This window comes from Pristis pectinata, chromosome 26 (assembly GCF_009764475.1).
Source record: "Pristis pectinata isolate sPriPec2 chromosome 26, sPriPec2.1.pri, whole genome shotgun sequence".
Taxonomy (NCBI): domain Eukaryota; kingdom Metazoa; phylum Chordata; class Chondrichthyes; order Rhinopristiformes; family Pristidae; genus Pristis; species Pristis pectinata.
The window spans coordinates 656,023-677,775 of NC_067430.1; the positions used below are offsets into that span (position 1 = coordinate 656,023).

A 21,753-nucleotide genomic window follows, 5' to 3' on the forward strand; every position below is an offset into this window, starting at 1 on the left:
GCGAAATGCACCACAACCTGACTATCATACTTGTAAATGGTGGGAAGTGTCTTCGGATTCCGGATACAAAACGTGTCTACAGGCGCTAGATACACACTACAGTGTGCCCCAAAACAGACACATACTGCAGACTATCCTCACCACAGACACACACTGCAGTCGGTCCCCACCACAGACACACGCTGGAGAGTTTCCCCACCACAGCCACACACTGGAGAGTCTTCCCACCACAGACGCACACAGCAGTCTGTCCCCACCTCAAAACAAACTGCAGTCTGTCCCCACTACAGACACACACTGCAGTCTGTCCCCACCTCAAAACAAACTGCAGTCTGTCCCCACCACAGACACACACTACAGTCTGTCCCCACCACGGACACACACTGCAGTCTGTCCCCGTCACAGACTCACACTGCAGTCTGTCCCCACCACAGACACACTGCGGATTGGCCAATCATAATTTGTTCTTCTTTCCCTCTGTTGTTTCATACTTTGTGTAACTTTCAGCAAGGTTCCTGATTCTCTTGGAATGTTGCCCGTTCAGAGGGAATCAGCCATGAGGGACGTGAAATCATTCATTCTCACTTACTCTGGTTCTCGGAGAACATTTCAATTAATTTCAAATTCTACATTGTTTTTCTCATATCTTTAACAGCAAAGTGCAGTTAAAGTTCAATTCTCCAGCTTTTTTTCTGATGGGGAAGTGAAACTTGGCAGTGGTGTTGGTTGAACACAGGGTCTCATTTGGAAGGCTTCATCTCTGCCAGATGGTTTCATGCAAGCTGCACGAACCCTCCTTCTCAGTGCTGCAGTACTTTCTTTAAAAGTTAGTTTACACACTCCACTGGATTTATTCCTTCATTAAACTTTCAGCCTTCACACAGCGTTCAAGGTAGGATGCAGCAAAACCTCAATTGTTTAACCTAACACTCCATGTATTTTGATATTTCAGACACTGGGTAGAAAAACGAGTCAACAAACTTCTTTATTTGGTGAGAACTATGAGTCGGTTATTTTTATTGAGCAAATTGTGTTGATTCAGAGTTTTGTTCAGAATTTTGTTTTAAGAAATCTTTGGCATTTTGGAGGAAGCCTGTGCTCCTGAAATCAAGCTGAAATAAAATAAAAAGAAAGTCATTAGATTATGAAATATTTCAAATGCAACTGTTCCTTATTCAGAAGTAAGTGATCCTATATTTGGAATTATAATTTTTCTTTCAGGTCGTTATATCTTTGTCACATCAATGACTGTCATATGGCTGTTATAATGTGGGTCCAGGGCAGGAATGGACCCTGTGCCTGGTCTACTTCCACTGAGAACGTTGCTATTGTTCATGCATGAACTGTGACACGAGCATAAACAGGAGGCAGTTTGACTGTGGAAGGTTTTGGTGCCCACACAGCAAATAGCATGTTCTGGCAGTAGTTGGGAACTGGAATCCCAGCTGACTTCAGGCTCCCCCTCACCACCACCAGTCTGGAACATTGGTGATGCCAAAGGCAACAAGAGCAGGTGGTCTGCTCTGTTAATGAGGTTCGGGTCTCCTTGCACACATTCCTTCCATGGTCTTGGTGGAAGAAGTGCTTCCCTTCACTCCAAGGTGAAGCATTTGCTAGGCTCCCTTCATGATGACAGAGAGCAGCTGATGACTTCTTCATGTATTTCTCTCACCTGATAACAGGGTGGGTTATGACAAAAGCCTTGTTGTATTCACCACAGTTTCAGAAGATGAACCAATGACTTGGAGCACTCACAGCCAATGCTCTGATGGTGCTTGCATTTGCTCTGACAGAGTCAGAGAACTACACAGCAGGGAAAACAGGCCATTCGGTCCAACTCATCCATGCTGACCAAGTTGCCTAACTGAGTTAGTCCCATTTGATCTGAACCTTTCCCATCCATGGACCTGTCCAAATGTCTTTTAACTGTTGTAACTGTACTTGCCTCTACCACTTCCTCTGGCAGCTCGTTCCACACACCCACTGCCTGTTGTGTGAAAAAGCTGCCTCTCACGTCCCTTTTCAACCTTTCTGCTCTCACTTTAAACCTGTACCTTCTAGTTTTGGACTCCCCTAGTCTGGGGAACAGACTGTGACCATTCACCCTATCTGTGACCCGCATCGTTTTATAAACTCCATAGGGTCACCCTTCAGCTCCTCTGCTCCAAGGAGAAAAGTCCCAGTCCACCCAGCCTCTCCTGATAACTCAACCCTTTCAGTCCCAGCAACATCCTCTTGAACCTTTTTGTACCCTTTCCAGTTTAATGACATCCTTGAGCTGGAAAAGGGATATCACTAAATGGTGAGACCTTTGAGCTCTCATTCTAACACTTCCTTTCCGGCAGGAATTAGACAAGGGCAAGCACAACATGATCCACTCAGCTGTCCTGCTGCCGATTCCTCCGCACCTTCTCCCGATACTGGTTTGCTGTTTTGAACAGGAAAGAACCGGGCCTAATTTAAACTGAAATATCATCCCAAGGGGAGGCATGAGCGGAAGAGTTCACTTCAGCTATCCTGACAGCAGTCTACATCCTACCCCAAGTGGACGTGAAGCGTGCACTCTGTGAACTATACTCAGTAATCAGCAGTCTTGAAACAGGATATGCCGAGGTCCTCTTCATCATTGCTCGTGACTTCAACCAGGCCAATCTCAAGAGTGTGTTACCAAAATACTACCACCATGTCTCCTGTCCCACCAGGGTGATAACACCCTTGACAACTGCTATACAACCATGAAAGATGCCTCTCGAGCCATGCCCCCCCTCCACCCACAATTTGGGAAATCAGACCACCAGCCTGTGCTCCTTCCCCCCTGCATGCAGACAGAAACTGAAACGTGAGGATCCGGTACAGAGAGTCATGCAGTGCTGGTCTGAGGAAATAGGTGAGCTTCTACGTGACTGCTTTGAGTCAGTGGACTGGTTCTTGTTCAAAGACTCAGCTGCCAGCCTTGGTGAGTGTGTCACCACCATCACGGACTTTATCAGCAAGTGTGTGGAGGACTGTGTACCGAAGAGGACAATAAGGGTGTTCCCAAACCGGAAACAATGGATGAACCGGGAGATCCACTCCCTACTGAAGTCAAGGACTGCAGTATTCAAATCAGGTGACCCTGACATTTTCAAGAAATTGAGACACAACCTCTGTAAAGCTATCAGAGATACCAAGAGACAATATCAGTCCAAAATCGAGCCCCGGACCAGCCGTCAGTTGTGGCAGGGTTTACATGCTGTAACAGGCTACAAAACAAAGTCGGGCAGCATCGCCAATAGCGCATCCCTTCTGATGAGTTTAACGCATTCTATGCAGATTTTGAACAGAAGAGGAGTGGTTTGTCACCACCCACCCTGCCAGTCTCCAATGAACCTGAACCCATGGTCACCATTGAGGATGTAAAATCAGTCTTCCGGAGAGTGAACCGACAGAAAGCATCTGGTCCGGATGGTGTCCCTGGCCGTGTCTTCAGATTTTGTTCTGATCAGCTGGCAGGGGTATCTGCAGACATTTTTAACCTCTCCCTGCTTCAATCTCAGATTCCCACCTGCTTAAAGAAGACCACTATCATCCCGGTACCTAAGGAAAACAAGGTAACGTGCCTTAATGACTAGCACTCAGCGGCTCTGACATCCACCATCATGAAGTGCTTCAAGAAGCTGGTCATGGCACACATCAACTCCAGCCCACCAGACAGCCACCACCCACTGCAATTCACCTACCACCGGATGAGGTCTCCCTGGCTCTGTACTCATCTCTGGAGCATCTGGACAGTAAAGACACCTACGATGGACTATTGTTTATTGACCACTGCTCTGCCTTCAATACCATAATCCCAAGCAAACTCATCTCCAAACTCCAAAACCTGGGACTCAAACCTCCCTCTGCAAATGGATCCTTGACTTTGTGACCAACAGACCGCAATCAATGAGGATAGGCAGCAATACCTCCGGCACAATTATCCTCAACACTGGTGCCCCACAAGGCTGCGTCCTCAGCCCCCTACTCTTCTCCCTATACACTCATGACTGCGTGGCCAAATTCTGATCTAACTCCATCTACAAGTTTGCAGATGACACCACCATAATGGATTGAATGACAAATAATGATGAGACGGAGTGCAGGAAGGAGATCGAGAGCCTAGTGACATGGTGTCATGACAACAACCTTTCCCTCAACGTCAGCAAAGCAGAACAGCTGGTCATTGACTTCAGGAAGGGGGTGGTGTACATACACCTGCCTACATCAACGGTGCTGAGGTCGAGAGGGTTGGGAGCTTCAAGTTCCCACGAGTGAACATCACCAATAGCCTGTCCTGGTCCAACCACATAGACACCATGGCCAAGGAGGTACACCAGTGCCTCAGGCTCTACTTCAGGAGGCTAAGGAAATTTGGCATGTCCCCTTTGACCCTCACTGATTTTTATCAATGCACCATAGAAAGCATCCTACCTGGACGCATCACGACTTGGTACAGCAACTGCTCTGCCTGAGACCGTAAGAAACTGCAGAGAGTTGTGGACACAGCCCAGCACATCACGGAAACCAGCCTCCCCTCCATGAACTCTGTCTACAGCAGCCAACATAATCAAATACCCCTCCCAACCTTCTCTTCTCAAGAGAGACATTCTCTCTTCTCCCTCCTCTCATTGTGCAGAAGATACAAAACGCTTGAAAACACATACCACTGGGCTCAAGGACAGCTTCTATCCCACTGTTAAAAGACTATTGAACAGACCTCTTGTACAATAAGATAGGCTCTTAACCTCACAACCTACCACATTGTGGCCCTTGCACCTTATTGTCTGCCAGCACTGCACTTTCTCTGTAACACTAATGCAATATTCTGCATTCAATTACTGCCTTCCCTTGTACTACCTTGATGCACTGATGTGATGAAATGATCTGCATGGATGGCATGCAAAACAAAGTTTTTCACTGTACTTCGGTGCATGGGACAATAATAAACAAACTGTGGTGACTCACCGTCTAGTCGCGCGAACCGGCTCGGCAGTCGGGTCGGGTGGGTCAGAGCAACGAGGCCCAAGATGGCGGCGGGCCTCGTCTTTCTGAGCGACGGGGAGAACCCGCGCGTGGGAAAGTCCTGATGACGTAGGACTTACGTCATTGCCGGTTGTTTTGGGCGGGAACATTCTCCCTTAAAGGGCCCGCGCAAGGCGGGAAAATAAACCAGTTCTGTTTGGCAATCCTCCGAGTAGAGTCTTGTTTTATTCCGCGGTAGCAACCGCTACATTGGTGACCCCGACGGTCCAAACGGCTTTTGGACCTGCGAAATGGACGACAGCGCAGCAGCCAACGCAGTGGCCCTCAAGCTGCCCACATTTTGGACACTTCGGCCCAGCGTCTGGTTTGACCAGGCCGAAGCGCAATTCCACCTTCAGCAGATCACCTCCGACTCCACGAAGTACTACCATGTGGTTAGCTCTCTGGACCAGGAGACAGCCGCCCAGGTTGGAGACTTCATCCAGTCGCCTCCGGAGGAAGATAAGTACCCGGCTTTCAAAGACCTTTTGATCCAGACCTTCAGCCTCTCCCGTCGTGAGCGCGCCGCCCGCCTGCTTCATCTGGATGGCCTGGGGGACAGATCCCCATCCGCCCTAATGAATGAGATGCTGGCATTGGCCGAGGGACACAAGCCATGCCTGATGTTCGAACAGGCCTTCCTCGAACAACTCCCCGATGACATCCACTTGTTGTTAGCTGATGCCGACTTCAGCAACCCCCGTGAGGTGGCCGCCCGGGCAGATGTCCTGTGGAGGGCCAAGCGCGAGAGCGGTTCGTCCTTCAGTCAAATCACCAGGCCGCGAGCCCAACGCCCACCTCGCCCGGCCCCAGCAACCGAGCAGCCACGCCCCAGGAACGCAGACGACGACACGGGTGACCAGCTGTGCTTCTACCATCAGAGGTGGGGTGCGGAGGCCCGTCGATGCCGCCCACCCTGTAAGTTTCAGGGAAACGCCAGGTCCAGCCGCTGCTGATGGCTACGGCAGCTGGCCACTGACAGAGCCTCCTCTTCGTTCAGGACAAGAAATCTGGATGGCATTTCCTCGTTGATACTGGAGCGGAGGTCAGTATTTTGCCCCCGACAGGCCGCGACACTCGTGACAGGCCACCAGGTCCTCTACTCAATGCCGCCAACGGTACAACAATACGGTCTTTCGGCACCCGTACGCTTCAATTACACTTTGGCGGCAGCCGTTTTACCTGGACCTTTACCCTTGCCACCGTCGCCCGACCACTCCTAGGAGCCGATTTCCTTCGGGCCCACAACCTGTTAGTCAACCTGCGAAGGAAGCTGTTAGTCCACTCTAGCACTCTCCGGACCTATCCCCTGGGAGAAATCAGCCCACCAGCCCCGCGCCTGGACTCCATTTTCCTTTCTGGCGACGATTTCGCCAAGCTCCTAGCCGAATTCCCATCGATTTTGGCACCTTCGTTTACAAATTCTAGGCCCACACACGGGGTACGACACCACATCATTACCACAGGGCCACCCCTTCATGCCCGAGCACGACGATTACCTCCAGACAAGCTCCACCTGGCAAAGGAAGAGTTCCGTCACATGGAGGAGCTGGGGATTGTTCGCAGGTCAGACAGCCCCTGGGCCTCCCCCCTGCACATGGTTCCCAAAGCCACTGGAGGGTGGAGGCCCTGCGGCGACTACTGCAGGCTGAATGACACCACCACCACGGACCGCTATCCCATCCCTCACATCCAGGACTTCGCAGCGAACTTACACAGGGCCCGCATCTTTTCCAAAGTGGACCTCGTTAGGGGATACCACCAAATCCCGGTCCATCCGGATGACGTCCCCAAAACTGCGATTATCACCCCATTCGGCCTGTTCGAATTCCTTCGGATGCCGTTCGGCCTTAAGAACGCCGCGCAGACCTTCCAGCGGCTGATGGACGCGGTAGGCCGAGACCTGGACTTCGTGTTCATTTACTTGGACGACATACTGATCGCCAGCCGTAACCACCCTTTCCCACCTCTGCCAGCTGTATTCCCGCCTCTGCGATTTCGGCCTCACGATTAACCCGTCCAAGTGCCAATTCGGACTTGACTCTATCGATTTCCTCGGCCACAAAATCACCAGCGATGGGGCAACACCCCTACCCGCCAAGGTGGATGCTATCTGCCATTTTGCCCGCCCCGACACAGTCAAAGGCCTACAGGAATTCCTTGGGATGGTCAACTTTTACCATCGTTTCATCCCTGCAGCAGCCCGTATCATGCGCCCTCTGTTCTCGCTGCTGGCTGGTAAGGGCAAGGACATCACCTGGACTGATGAGGCTGCGGCTGCTTTCGTTAAGGCCAAAGACGTCCTGGCAGACACCACGATGCTGGTACACCCCAGGACTGACGTCCCGACTGCCCTCACGGTAGACGCGTCCAACACAGCGGTGGGTGGGGTACTGGAACAGCTACTCGAAGGCCGCTGGCAACCCTTGGCATTTTTCAGCAAGCACCTTAGACCGCCCGAACTGAAGTACAGCGCTTTTGATCGGGAACTTCTAGCGCTGTATCTGGCGGTCCGGCATTTCCGATACTTTCTAGAAGGCAGGCCTTTCACCGCTTTCACCGATCATAAGCCTCTGTCCTTTGCCTTCTCCGAAGTCTCCGAACCCTGGTCAGCTCGTCAGCAGAGAAATTTATCCTACATTTCCGAGTTCACAACTGGCATCCAACATGTCTCCGGAAAGGATAATGTCGTTGCTGATGCACTTTGCAGACCAACCATCCACAACCTATCCTTGGGTGTTGACTACACTGCTCTAGCTGACGCACAGCAAGCCGATGACGAACTGCCCAGCTACAGAACCGCAGTCTCGGGTCTGCAGCTCCGAGGTTTCTTGGTTGGTCCAGGTCAGCGGACCCTACTTTGCGACGTTGCGACTGGTCAGCCCCGCCCTATAGTCCCTGCAGCCTGACGGAGACGCGTTTTTGACTCGGTACATGGGTTGGCACACCTGTCCATCAGATCTACTGTCCGACTGGTCGCCAGCAAGTTTGTCTGGCATGGCCTGCGCAAACAGATCAGTGAGTGGGCCAGGACTTGTCCGCACTGCCAGACGTCAAAAATCCAGCGACACACCAAGGTCCCACCACAGCAGTTCGAGCCTACCTGTAGGAGGTTCGACCACATACACGTCAACCTCGTGGGCCCTCTGCTGCTTTCAAGAGGAGCCCGGTACCTCCTTACCATCGTGGACCGGTTCATGAGGTGGCCTGAGGCAGCCCCCCTGGCTGACATCACAACTGATTCCTGCGCCCGGGCGCTGCTCACAACTTGGGTCTCACGTTTTGGCGTTCCGGCCCACATCACTTCAGACAGAGGCACCCAATTCACTTCCAGTCTCTGGGCTGCATTAGCGAACCTGCTAGGGACGCAGCTGCACACCACCACAGCCTACCATCCTCAATCAAACGGGTTGGTGGAACGTTTTCACCGCCATCTGAAATCGGCCTTGATGGCCCGCCTGAAGGGTCCTAACTGGGTTGACGAGCTGCCTCGGGTCCTGCTCGGCATACGCACTGCCCCCAAAGAAGACCTCCGCACTTCGTCAGCTGAGCTTGTATACGGGGCGCCACTAGTTGTCCCCGGGGATTTCATACCTGCCCTTCGGGACCAAGGGGAACAACCCCCAGCAGTCCTACAAAGACTGCGCGAGAAGCTTGGCGCCTTGGCCCTGATTCCCACCTCACGGCACGGTCAAGCCCCATCCTGCCAGCCCAAGGAACTACGGGACTGTAAGTTTGTTTTCGTTCGCAGGGGCACACCTCGGGCGCCATTGCAACGACCATATGAGGGACCGTTCCGAGTCATACGGAATAACGGATCCACTTTTATTTTGGACATTGGAGGCAGGGAACAGGTTTTCACGGCGGACCGCCTCAAACCGGCCCATTTGGATCTGCAACAGCCTGTCAAGGTTGCCACGCCGCGACGCAGAGGCCGCCCACCTAAGCAGCAGCTGGCACAGCCCACGGACCTTGGGGACTGTCTCGCCGGTTCTGGGGGGGGTTGTGTGGCGACTCACCGTCTAGTCGGGCGAACCGGCTCGGCAGTCGGGTCGCGAGGCGTCGGAGCGATGAGGCCCAAGATGGCGGCGGGCCTCGTCTTTCCAGAGCGACGGGGAGAACCCGCGCGCGGGAAAGTCCTGATGACGTAGGACTTACGTCATTGCCGGTTGTTTTGGGCGGGAACATTCTCCCTTAAAGGGCCCGCGCAAGGCGGGAAAATAAACCAGTTCTGTTTGGCAATCCTCCGAGTAGAGTCTTGTTTTATTCCACAGTAGCAACCACTACAAAACTACAATTACCAATCGCAATCCTTCCTGTACTGGGGCGACCAGAATTGAACACAACACTCAAAGTGCGGTCTAACCAAAGTTTAATATAACTGCAACATGTCTTTCTGATTTTTATACTCGGTGTTATTTTGTTTTTACAGTGTAGTCCGATATGACAATGTCACATCCAGTGCATCACCTGGGGTTGCTTCTCCTTTTTGTCCTCATGGTGCCGACTTCTCAAGACACTTGTCCAGCCTCTTCTAAAATTCATGGGACTCCCGGTCGCCCTGGGATTCCTGGACTTCCTGGGAAAGATGGCTCGGATGGATTCCCAGGGGAAAAAGGAAATCCAGGTAATTCACTGATGTCCAGGTATCTAGACCTCCTTTGGTCAAAATGATGACACTGGAGAAACTAAAGCAAACTAATTATGCTCTCCCAGCGGGAATGTACGGTATCAAAGAACTGGCTGAACTCACACCTGTGAAGATCTGAATGAAGAGTAAGTGGATACAGAGCCCTGCTCCCTCCCCTGCTGGGAACATACCCTGGGCAAAGGTCGAGGAGAACAGCATTTCCAGCCTAAAGGTCTTCACAAAACTTGCAAACCAGAGAATGGTTTCAGTTGCTCTGATCAAACAAAATATAAACTTCCAGACTCAACACTCTTCCAAAAGACTCATCCTTTGTTTCTTTATTTATTTATCCCATTAATCTTTTTTGCTTTGCACTGCCATCAGATGAAAGGTCGCTCTGTTTCTCCCTCCACAGATGCTGCCTGACTTGCTGAGCACTTGCAGCATATGACCATTCTCCAGCCTGCCCCCTGACACTGCTCCCTGTCAGCCACTTAAGATAAGATAAGATATTTATTTATTAGTCACAGGTACATCAAAACACACAGTGAAATGCATCTTTTTGCGTTACTGAGAATGTTCTGGGGGCAGCCCGCAAGTGTCACCATGCTTCCGGCGCCAACATAGTATTCCCACAGCTCCTAACCCGTACGTCTTTGGAATGTGGGAGGAAACTGGAGCACCCAGAGGAAACCCACACAGACACGGCGAAAACGTACAAACTCCTTACAGACAATGGTGGAATTGAACCCAGGTCACTGGCGTTGTAATAGCGTTACACTAAACGCTGCTCTACCGTGACACCCAGTAGGTTGCTGGAATGTGGGCTGGAGTTTGTCAGTTTGACCCTACTCTTCCCCTGAAGATTCACAGGAAATCCCCATCCAAGGGGCCAGGGGAGACATGAGAGAATGAGTCCTTCTTCTTACCTGAGTATGGTGTTCAAGCCCAATTCGACTCGTAGACTGGCTCTACTTTCCCAACAGTTACTGCCAAAAGGATCCAAACAGGTAATTCAGTCACTACCTTTGGGTATTGTAATTTTGACAGGTCCTCCTGGATCGGTTGGGATGACTGGCAGTAAAGGACAGAAGGGTGAGCAAGGCATTGAAGGCCCCACCGGAAAAGTCGGACCTGATGGTGAGAGAGGAGAAAAGGGAGAAAAGGGTGCGGCGGGGGAGAAAGGTCAGAAAGGAGATGTAGGAGGCCACCTGAGTACGCTGAAGTCTGCCTTTTCCATGGCAAGAAGTAGCGATAAGTCGCTGAGGAAAGGGTACACGATAACTTTTGAAAAGGAGATCAGCAATGAACAAGGAAGTTACTTTCCTCGGTCAGGGAGATTCACATGTCGTATCGCAGGCTTGTACTACTTCACATACCATGCGACTTCCAAGGGATTCCTGTGTGTCAACCTTATGCATAACAGAGAAAGGGTGGTCACCTTTTGCGACCAGGTTCTCAACACATTCCAAGTCAGTTCAGGAGGGGTCGTCCTTAAACTGAATCAAAATGACATTGTCTATCTCCAAGCAACGGAGAAGAGTTCGATGCGAGGAATGGAGGAAACTGACAGTGTCTTCAATGGGTTCCTCATCTTTCCTGATTAATAGGCTAACTGGCTATTTGATCATAGTTGTCTCATAGAGTCACAGCCGTGGAGTAATACAGCACAGAAACAGGCCCTTCGGCCCAACTCATCCAAGCTGACCATGGTGCCCACCAAACTAGTCCCATCTGCCTGCGTTTGGCCCATATCCCTCCGAACCCTCCTACCCATGCACTTATACAAGTGTCTTCTGAACGTTGTTCATGTATCTGCCTCAGTCACTTTCTGTGGCAGTTCATTCCATACACCCACCACCCTCCACGCGAAGATGTTGCCCCTCAGATCCCTTCTAAATCTCTCACCTCCCAACTTGAACCTATGCTACCTAGTTTTTGGTTCCCCTTCCTGGGAAAAAGACTGTGTGCATTCACCCTATCTTTACCCCTCATGATTTTATGCACCTCATTAAGTTACCCCTCAGTCTCCTACGTTCCAAGGAATAAAGTCCTCTCCTGCTCAACCTCTCCCTGTAACTCAAGCTCTCGAGCCCAGACAGCATCCTCGTAAACCTTCTCTGCGCTCCCTCCAGTTAAATGATAACGTTCCTTAACAGGGCAACCAAAACTGTGCACAGTACTCCAAGTGTGGTGTCACCAACGTTTTGTACAACTGCAACATAACGTCCCAACTCCTGTACTCGGTGCCTGACTGATGAAGGCCAGCGTGCCAAATGTCTTCTTCACCACCCTGTCTACCTGTGACGCTGTTTTCAGTGAACTATGTACTTTTACTCCTAAGTCCCTCTGTTCCACAACACTCCCCAGGGCTCTACCATTCACTGTATTAGTCCTACCCTGGCTTGACTTCCCAAAATGCAACACTTTACACTTAATCTAATTTGAAAACCATTTGCCAGTCCTTGGCCCATTTACCCAGCAGATCAAGACTCCCTGTAATTTTTCATAACCATCTACACTACCACCTATTTCAGTATCATCTGCAAATTTATTAACCACGCCTTGTATATTTACATCCAAATCGTTTATATAAATAACAAACAACAAAGGTCCCAGCATTGACCCCTGTGGCACACCACTAGATATAGGCTTCCAGTCTGAGAAACAGCCTTCAACCATCACCCTCTGCTTCCTACCAAGCAGCCAATTATGTTTCCAATCCATTATCTCCCCTTGGATTTCATGGGGTCTAACCTTCCAGACCAGCCTGCCATGAGGGACCTCATCAAAGGCCTTGCTAAAGTCCATATAGACACCATCCACTACTCTGCCCTCATCTACCCTCTTGGTTACCTCTTCGAAAAACTCTAACAAATTTGTCAGGCACGATTTCCCACCTACAATCCCTAATTAGACTTTGTCCATCCAAATATTGGGAGATCCTGTCCCTCAGAATCCCCTCCAGTAACGTCCCCACCACCAATGTCAGACTCACTGGCCTGTAGTTCCCTGCCTTGTCCTTGCTGCCCTTCTTAAACAATGTTACAACATTAGCCACCCTCCAGTCTTCTGGAACTTTACCTGTGACTAACAATGAAGCAAATATCTCTGCAAGGACCTCCACAATTTCTTCTCTAGCTTCCCACAAGGTCCGAGGATGCACTCAGTCAGGTCCTTGGGATTTATCCACCATAATGAGCTTTAAGGCTATGAATCCCTCCTCCTTGGTAATTCAGATGTGGTCCAAGGAATCATCACTCATTTCCCTCATTTCTTAAGCATCCATAATTTTCACCACAGTAGAAACTGATGCAAAATATTCTTTAAAAAACTTGTCTGTCTCCTGTGGCTCCACACATAGACAGCAAAGCTGATCTTCAAAGGGACCTATTCTCTCTCTAGCCACCCAGTTACTCTTAATATACCAATAAAATCTCTGTGGAAGATAAGTTAAAAATTATATTTAAAAAACTAGGATTTGAAATAACAGTAGTGAACAGTTAATGCCTGTGTCTGAAATTTCTCTGCTTAACATTAATGAGGATGTTTATTGCCTTTGGCAAAGAGATTTTGGAGGAAAGCGTTCCTGTTTGAAGTACTACTGTCCCAATCCTACTGCTTTCCTTCAAGGCCTCAGAAATGTCATTGCAACAATTGTCCTTTCTTCGATCACTTAACCTAATGCCAGATTATTTTAAAATTGATTGATCGTCTTGTTATATTTCTTGTCATTCATACCCAAAGTTTGTGTGCATGTGCCAAATGAAATGGTGTCAGGTTATAAAAGTTGTAGATCTCCATTTTTCTTTGAATCTCCTTGTAATAAATCAATCTGAAAATTGAGTAAAACTTATCATTTGTGGTATGTAAATTAGCAGCATTGACTTAGCCATCAGTATCCAATATCTGTCAAGGTAACCAAGCAATTTATAAAATTTGTTACAAAGAACCAGAAACTGCAATGTAAACAAAGGTTGCAGTATACTTATTTTTAAAATTAAATAAATCTGATCATTTTATGCAGTGTTGGATTGTAGAGAAAGTGAATCAAGTTCACATAAAACACTATATACAACTGATGGAGTGGTGTTGGGTCTGTAGCAAATGTAGAAAATGGCCAATAATCCCACTCAGGAATCACATTGAAATCTCAAATCACCAGACCCTGCCCCTCCATGTGCTTTTTAAATGATGCTATTGTACCTGCCTCAATTACTTCCTCTGGCAGCTCACTTCATAGATTCACCACCCTCTGAATGAAAAAGTTGGCCCTCAGGTTCATTTTAAATCTTTCCCCTCTCACCCTAAACCTATGCATCCTAGTTTTGGACTCCCCTACCCTGGGGAAAACACTGCTATGAACCACCATATCTATGCCTTTCAAAATTTTGAAGCACCTCCATAAGGTTGCCTCTCATTCTCGTACATTCCAAGGAATAAAGACCCAGCCTGGCCAACCTCTCCCTATAACTCAGGCCCTCGACTCCTGGCAACATCCCCGTAAATCTTCTCCGCAGTCTTTCCAGTTTAACCACGTCTTTTCCAATAACAGGGTGACCAAACCTGACCACAGTGCTCCAAGTGCAGCCTCACCAACGACTTACACAATTGCAACATATTGTTCCAACTCCTGCATTCAGTGCCCTGACTAATGAAGGCCAGCATGCTAAATGCCTTTTACACCACCCTGTCTACCTGTGATGCTGCTTTCATCGAACTATGGACTTGTTCTCTGAGGTCCCTCTGTTCCATTACACTCCCTCGGCCCACTTCCCGAACTGATCAAGATCCCCCTGTAATCTACAATAACCTTCTTCACTATCAGCAACAGCTCCTAATTCCGTGTCATCCACAAACTTACTGATCAAGCCTTGTGCATTCGCATCGAAATCATTTATATAAATAACAAATAACAAGGGTCCCAACACCGACCCCTGTGGCACACCACTAGTTACCGGCCTCCATTCCAGGAAACTCCCTTCAACCACCACCCTCTGTTTCCTACCTCTGAGCCAGCCACCTAACTAGCTTTCCCTGGATTCCATGGGACCTAGCCTTCCAGACCATCCTGCCATGCAGGACCTTTCTGAAGGCCTTGCTGAAATCCAGATAGACACCATCCACAGCCCTACCCTCAGCTACCCTTTTGGTTACCTTGTCAAAGATCTGCAAAAGATTTGTCAGACTCGACTTTCCACACACAAACCACTCTGACTCCTCCTAATCAAACTCTGTCTATCAAATTGCTGGTAGATTCTATCCCTCAGAATTCCCTCCAGTAACATCCCCACCACTGACATAAGGCTGACTGGCCTGTAGTTCCCTGCCTTGTCCTTGCTGCCCTTCTTAAACAATGGAACAACATCAGACATCTTCCAGTCTTCGGGAACTTCACCAGTGACTAACGATGAAGCAAATATGATGAAGGGCCTCTACAATTTCTTCTCTCACCTGGCACAAAGTCTGAGGATGCACTCGGTCAGGCCCTGGGGATTTATCAACCTTAATGTGCTGTAAGGCTGCAAATACCTCCCCCCGGTAATATGAATGTTCTTCAAAACATCTCAGCTTGTTTTTCTTAACCATTGAGCAACCATGATTTCCTCCTCAGTAAACACATAAGAGAAATATTCATTAAAAATCCCGCCCATCTCCTGCAGCTTGAAACAGGCCCTGCTGATCTCTCAGGGGACCTACTATCTCTCTAGATACCCTTTTACTCTTTATATAGCTGTAGAATCTCTTGGGATTTTCATTAACCTTACCTGCCAGATCCATCTCATGCCCTCTCTTAGCCCTCCTGATTTCCCTCTTAAGAGTATTCATAATAGAACATAGAACATAGAAAAACAACCAGCACAATTCAGGCCCTTCGGCCCACAAAGCTGTGCCGAACGTGTCCCTACCCTAGAAATTACTAGGCTTACCCATAGCCCTCTATTTTATTCAGCTCCATGTACCTATCTAACGGTCTCTTGAAAGACCCTATCGTATCAGCCTCCACCACTGTTTCCGGCAGCCCATTCCACACACTCACCACTCTCTGGGTAAAAAACTTACCCCTGACATCTCCTCTATCCCTACTCCCCAGCACCTTAAACCTATGTCCTCTTGTGGCCACCATTTCAGCCCTGGGGAAAAGCCTCTATCTACCCGATCAATACCTCTCATCATCTTATACACCTCTATCAGGTCCCCCCTCATCCTCCATCTCTCCAAGGACAAAAGGCCGAGTTCCCTCAGCCTGCTTTCATAAGGCATTCTCCACATTCCAGGCAGCATCCTTGTAAATCTCTGCACCCTCTCTATGGCTTCCACATCCTTCCTGCAGGGAGGTGACCAGAACTGAGCACAGTACTCCAAGTGGGGTCTGACCAGGGACCTATATAGCTGCAACAATACCTCTCGGCTCCTAAGTTCAATTCCCCAGTTGATGAAGGACAATACACCATATGCTTCTTTTTATAGTCATCAAGGGATTCCCCCGTCCCAGACCTCCTAACCCCAATGTATGCTTCCTTCATTTTCTTGACCAGAGCCTCAATATCTCTTGTTGGCCAAGGTTCCCTAAACTTTCCAGGTTTACCCATCACCCGAACAGGAACATGCTGCCCCTGGACTCCTGGTATCACACTCTTAACAGCCTCCTACTTGCCATTCGTTCCTTTCCCTTCACACAGGCTCTCCCAATCGACCTCTGCTAGATCCTACCTCACTCCCCCAAAATTAGCCCTGCTCCAGTTTGGGACCCTGACCTGTGGACCTTTCCGATCCTTTTCCAATACTGTCTTAAAACTAATAGAATTATGGTCACTGGAGCAAAGTGCTCCCTGACTGCCACTCCAGTTACCTGCCCTGCCTCGTTCCCTGACAGAAGGTCCAGTGTTGCACCCTCCCGAGTAGGGGCCTTTATATAGGGAATATAAAGGGAACCTTTCCTGGACACGTTTCACAAATCTCACCCCATCCAGGCCCTTAACACACTCGGTGAAATATTCATTTCAATAGCATTAATTCGGCCAATCAATGATTTCGAAAGGGGAGACCAACTTGATAAAACTCTTTTCACATAATGCAGTCAGGTGAAAAAATTTTCTTTAAATAAATGTTTATAATTTTTAGTAATTGACACCCCCAGATAGGTAAAATGATTTCTTACAATTTTAAAATATATTTTAAAATATATCTATTTCAGGCTTTACCTGTTTTTATTCCTAAGTCTTTCTTTGACTCTCTTGATTCAATTATATCTTCTTACATATGGAACAAGAAACATCCCAGACTAAATAAAGTTCACCTTCAGAAGGTTAAAAAGAACAGAGGTTTAGTCTTACCCAACTTTAGGTTTTATTACTGGGCAGTCAATATACGAAATCTTACGTTTTGGTTACATTACATTAATCAAGAGGCTTGTCCAGTATGGGTTTCTTCAGAAGCTAACTCTGTTAAAAAAATTTCTATTGTTTCTCTGCTTGGCTCTTCACTTTCTTTATCATTAAATAAACTAACAGATCATTTAGTAGTTAAACATGCTTTGAGGATTTGGTTACAATTTAGAAAAGATTTTGGTTTATTGAGTTTTTCTTTGTCCAGTCCCATTTTCTCTAATTATTTTTTTAAACCTTCTATGACTGATGTAGTTTTTAAAGAGTGGGACAAATTAGGTATTACTTGTTTTCAGGATCTGTTTGTTGGAGGAAACCTTTCTCCATTTGAACAATTGTCTACCAAGTATAATTTACCAAAAACTCATTTTTTCCGATATTTACAAATTACAGATTTTCTTTGATCTCAATTACATTCTTTTCCTATAAAAATTTATTAGATGTAATCTTTAATTTGAAACCTTTTCACAATGGCTCAATATCTAATACTTATGACATGTTACTAGGAATGAGTAAGGTGCCATTAGATAAAATTTAAAACGCTTGGGAACAAGATTTGCAGATGTCAGTTTCTGAGGAAACTTGGAATAAAATTTTTAAATTGGTTAATACTTCGTCATTATGCACCTGTCATTCTCTCCTCCAATTTAAAGTGGCCCATAGACCTCACTTGTCTAAAGATAAACTATCCCGTTTTTATTCTGATATATCTCCTTACTGTGACAAATGCAATAATGGAGGGGCTTCTTTAATTTACATGTTCTAGACGTGTCAGAGTCTTTAAAAATATTGGACAGAGGTCTTTCAAACTTTTTCTGTACTTTTCAAAATAAATTTTAAACTTAATCCTTTGACTGCACTATTTGGGATCACTGGAGAAAAAGATATAACTTTGAAGGCTTCTGATTTACATATTCTGGCTCTTGTAGCCAGGAGGGCCGTGTTGCTTAAATGGAAGGAAGTTACTCTGCCCAATCATGCTCAATGGTTACGGGACATTATGTCTTACCTGAATCTAGAGAAGATTCATTGTTCAGTTTTTGAATCTAACTTAGACTTTCAAACCCTGTGGGGACCTTTTTTGAATTATTTTCAAAACCTTTGATTTGGGGACTAAAATACAGACGTTGGCTGACATTGTTACATTTCAAGGGTTTTTCCTTGTTTTTTTTATTAAACAGCTTCGGTTTTTGGTAGTGGGAGTAGATTTTTTTTATATAACAAAATATTCCAATTTTTCCTTTATTAGCTATTACCTGTGATTATTAATTCAGAGTATTGTGATCTTAAGTATGATTTAACACAATGTATTCAGTAGTATATTTACTCTCTTTTTTGATGCATGTACTTTGTATTTTTTTCGTGGATTTAATAAAAATATTGTTAAAAAACCCTCTGGGTGGTCCAGTCAATACCGGGAAAATTAAAATCTCCCACTAATACAACCCTGTTATTCTTACAACTATGGACAATTTCTCTACACACCTGCTCCTCAAGTTCCCTCTGACAATTGGGGGGTCTATAATACAGCCCCACTAGAGTGACCCTCCCCTTCTTGTTTCTAAGTTCTACCCATACAGCTTCACCGGACCATCCCCCAAGAATCCCCCAAAACCCTGCACTGACTGCCTACTGCCCTTACTTTTCCTGGTGGTCACCCATCCATCTGTAGCCTGCGCCTGAGGTGTGACCAGCTCAGTAAAAGTTTCATCGATGATGCTCTCAGCATCCCAGATGATCCTGAGTCCATCCAACTGCAGCTCTAGTTCCTTGACCTGGTCTGTCAGGAGCTGCAGCTGGGTGCACTTCCCACAGATGTAGTCGTCAGGGAGACTGCGAGGTTCCCTGACTTGTCACATCTTTCAGGAGGAGTGTTCCACTGCCCTGACTGCCATCCTTCATTCTCTTGGCTGCTGTTATTTGGCTAATTAGCCAATTAATGAGACTTGCCTCATTTAAAGTCTCCTCCTCTCACACCACATCCCGACTCCTGAGAATGAATTCCATTTGCCATTCCTCAGCCCACCTCCCCAGTCGATCAGGATCCTGCTGGAATTCTTGATACCCCTCTTCACTGTCTATGACACTAATTATTTTAGTGTCATCAGCAAACATTAACTATTCCTCGTATATTCTCATTCAAATCGTTAATATAGATGACAAATAACAATGGGCCCTGCACTGACCCCTAGGGAACACAACTGGTCACAGACCTCCAGTCTGAGAATCATACTTCCACCATCGCCCTCTGTTTCCTACCATCCGGCCAATTCTGTACCCAGTTTGCTAGCTCTCTTTGGATGCCATGCGATCTAACCTCCCAGAGCAGCCTACAGGCAGAACCTTACTGAAATCCATATATCCTACGTCTACTACCTTCCCCTTGTCAACCTTCCTCATCACTGTAAAAGCAAGGTCATCCAATTTGGAAGGAAAAAATAGAAGATCAGATTATTATTTAAATGGTGAAAGATTGCAGCATGCTGTTGTGCAGAGGGACTTGGGAGCGCTTGTGCATGAATCGCAAAAGGTTGGTTTGCAGGTGCAACAGGTTATCAAGAAGGCAAATGTAATGTTGGCCTTTATTGCTAGAGGGATTGAATATAAGAGCAGGGAGGTTATGCTGCAACTGTACAGGGTACTGGTGAGGCCGCACCTGGAGTACTGCGTGCAGTTCTGTTCTCCTTACTTGAGAAAAGATATACTGGCTTTGGAGGCAGTTCAGAGGAGGTTCACCAGGTTGAGTCCAGAAATGAGGGGGTTAGCCTATGAAGAGAGATTGAGTCGTCTGGCAATATACTCACTCGAATTCAGAAGAATGAGAGGGGATCTTATAGAAACATATAAAATTATGAAAGGACTAGACAAGGTAGAGGCAGGAAGGTTGTTTCCACTGGTAAGTGAGACTAGAACTAGGGGATCATACCCTCAAGAGTCGGGGGAATAGATTTAGGACGGAGATGAGGAGGAATTGCTTTTCCCAGACAGTAGTGAATCTGTAGAATTCTCTGCCCAGGGAAGAAGTGGAGGCTGCCTCATTAAATATATTTAAGACACAGTTAGATAGATTTTTGCATAGTAGGGGAATTAAGGGTTATGGGGAAAAGGCAGGTGGGTGGATCTGAGTCGACGGCCAGATCAGCCATGATCTTATTCATTGGCAGAGCAGGCTCGACGGGCCAGACGGCCTCCTCCTGCTCCTATTTCTTATGCTGTCATGTCACTTCATCAAAAAACTCAATCAAATTCGCAAGACAAGATCTCCCACGTACGAAGCCATGCTGGCTACCCCTAATCAACCCCTGCCTTTCCAAATGTAAGTGCATCTTATCCCACAGAATTCTTTCCAGCAACTTACTTACCACGGATGTTAGGCAAACAGGTCGATAATTACCAGGTCTACCCTTACAACCCTTCTCAAATAAAGGCACAACATTTGCTATCCTCCAGCCTTCCGGCATCTTGCCAGAGGATAGTGATGTTGCAAATATCTCAGCGATGGCTCCTACAATTTCTCCTCCAGATTCCCACTGTGTTCTTGGATATACCTCATCCAGTCCTGGAGATTTGTCTACCTTCATACATCTTAACACATGCAACACCTTTTCTACTGTAATATGGATTGCTCCCAAAACATCTCCATTAACTTTGCCAGGTTCCCAAGTCTTCACATCTTTCTCCATGGTAAAAACAGGAGAAATAATCACTGAGAACTCTGCCCATCTCCAGCGGCTCCACACATAGATTTCTGTCTTGGTCTTTGAGGGGACCTATTCTCTCCCTAGTCACCCTTTTTCCCTTAATATACCTAAAAAATCTCTCAGGATTCTCCTTACTTTTCTCTGCCAAATCCATCTTGGCCATCATAGTTTCCTTCTTGAGTATACTCCGGCATCCTCCATATACCTCCTGTGATCCACTTGATCCCAGCTGCCTGTATCTGACCCAAGCTGCTCTCATTTTCTTGACCAGAGTTACAATATCCCTTGACATCCAGGGTTCCCAAATCCCAGTGGCTTTGTCTTTTGAATTTTTAAAAAAATTTTTTTAGATTTTATTTACAGCGTGGTAACAGGCCCTTCCGGCCCAACAAGTCCGCGCCGCCCATTTTAAACCCCCAAATTAACCTACCTGTACATCTTTAGAATGTGGGAGGAAACTGGAGCACCCAGAGGAAACCCACACAGACACGGGAGAACACACAAACTCCTTACAGACAGCGACGGGAATCAAACCCCGATCGCTGGCGCTGTAATAATGTTGCGCTAACCGCTATGCTACAATGCTTTAACAGGAACATGTAGTCCTTGAACCTTTGCCACTTCATTTTTAAAAACCTCCCACTTGCCGGATGTCCCTTTGTCCACAAACAACCAGCCCACTCAACCTTTGCAAGCTCCTGTCTAATACTGTCAAAATTTGCTTTGACCCAATTCAGAACTCGAACCTGCGGAACAGTTCTCTCCCTTTCCATAACTGTTCTAATACTAACGGAACCATGGTCACTGGTCCCAAAGTGCTCCCCTGCCGTGACCTCAGTCACTTGTCCTTCCTTATTTCCCAGGAGTAGATCAAGCTTTGCCCCCTCCCTGGTAGGACACTCTATATACTACCTGAGCAAACTTCCTTGAACACACTGAATAAATTGCACCCCATCTAGACCATTAACACTCTGGCAATCCTAGTCAATGTTAA

At 47.3% G+C, this 21,753-nt stretch overlaps 1 protein-coding gene across 2 annotated transcripts; it reads left to right on the top strand.

Annotated features, from left to right (window-relative positions):
* Positions 1 to 770: 770 nt before the first annotated feature.
* LOC127583192 (complement C1q subcomponent subunit B-like) lies at positions 771 to 18,423 on the top strand. 2 transcript variants are annotated; one of them, XM_052038954.1, is made up of 3 exons: positions 771 to 892; positions 9,473 to 9,667; positions 10,721 to 18,423. In XM_052038954.1, exons 2-3 carry the CDS (start codon positions 9,484 to 9,486, stop codon positions 11,275 to 11,277), a joined length of 741 nt encoding a protein of 246 aa, XP_051894914.1. In that variant the 5' UTR covers positions 771 to 892; positions 9,473 to 9,483; the 3' UTR covers positions 11,278 to 18,423. The 2 variants fall into 2 exon arrangements, with proteins under 2 accessions (XP_051894914.1, XP_051894913.1); XM_052038953.1 differs by lacking the exon at positions 771 to 892 and adding an exon at positions 939 to 992.
* Positions 18,424 to 21,753: the final 3,330 nt, after the last annotated feature.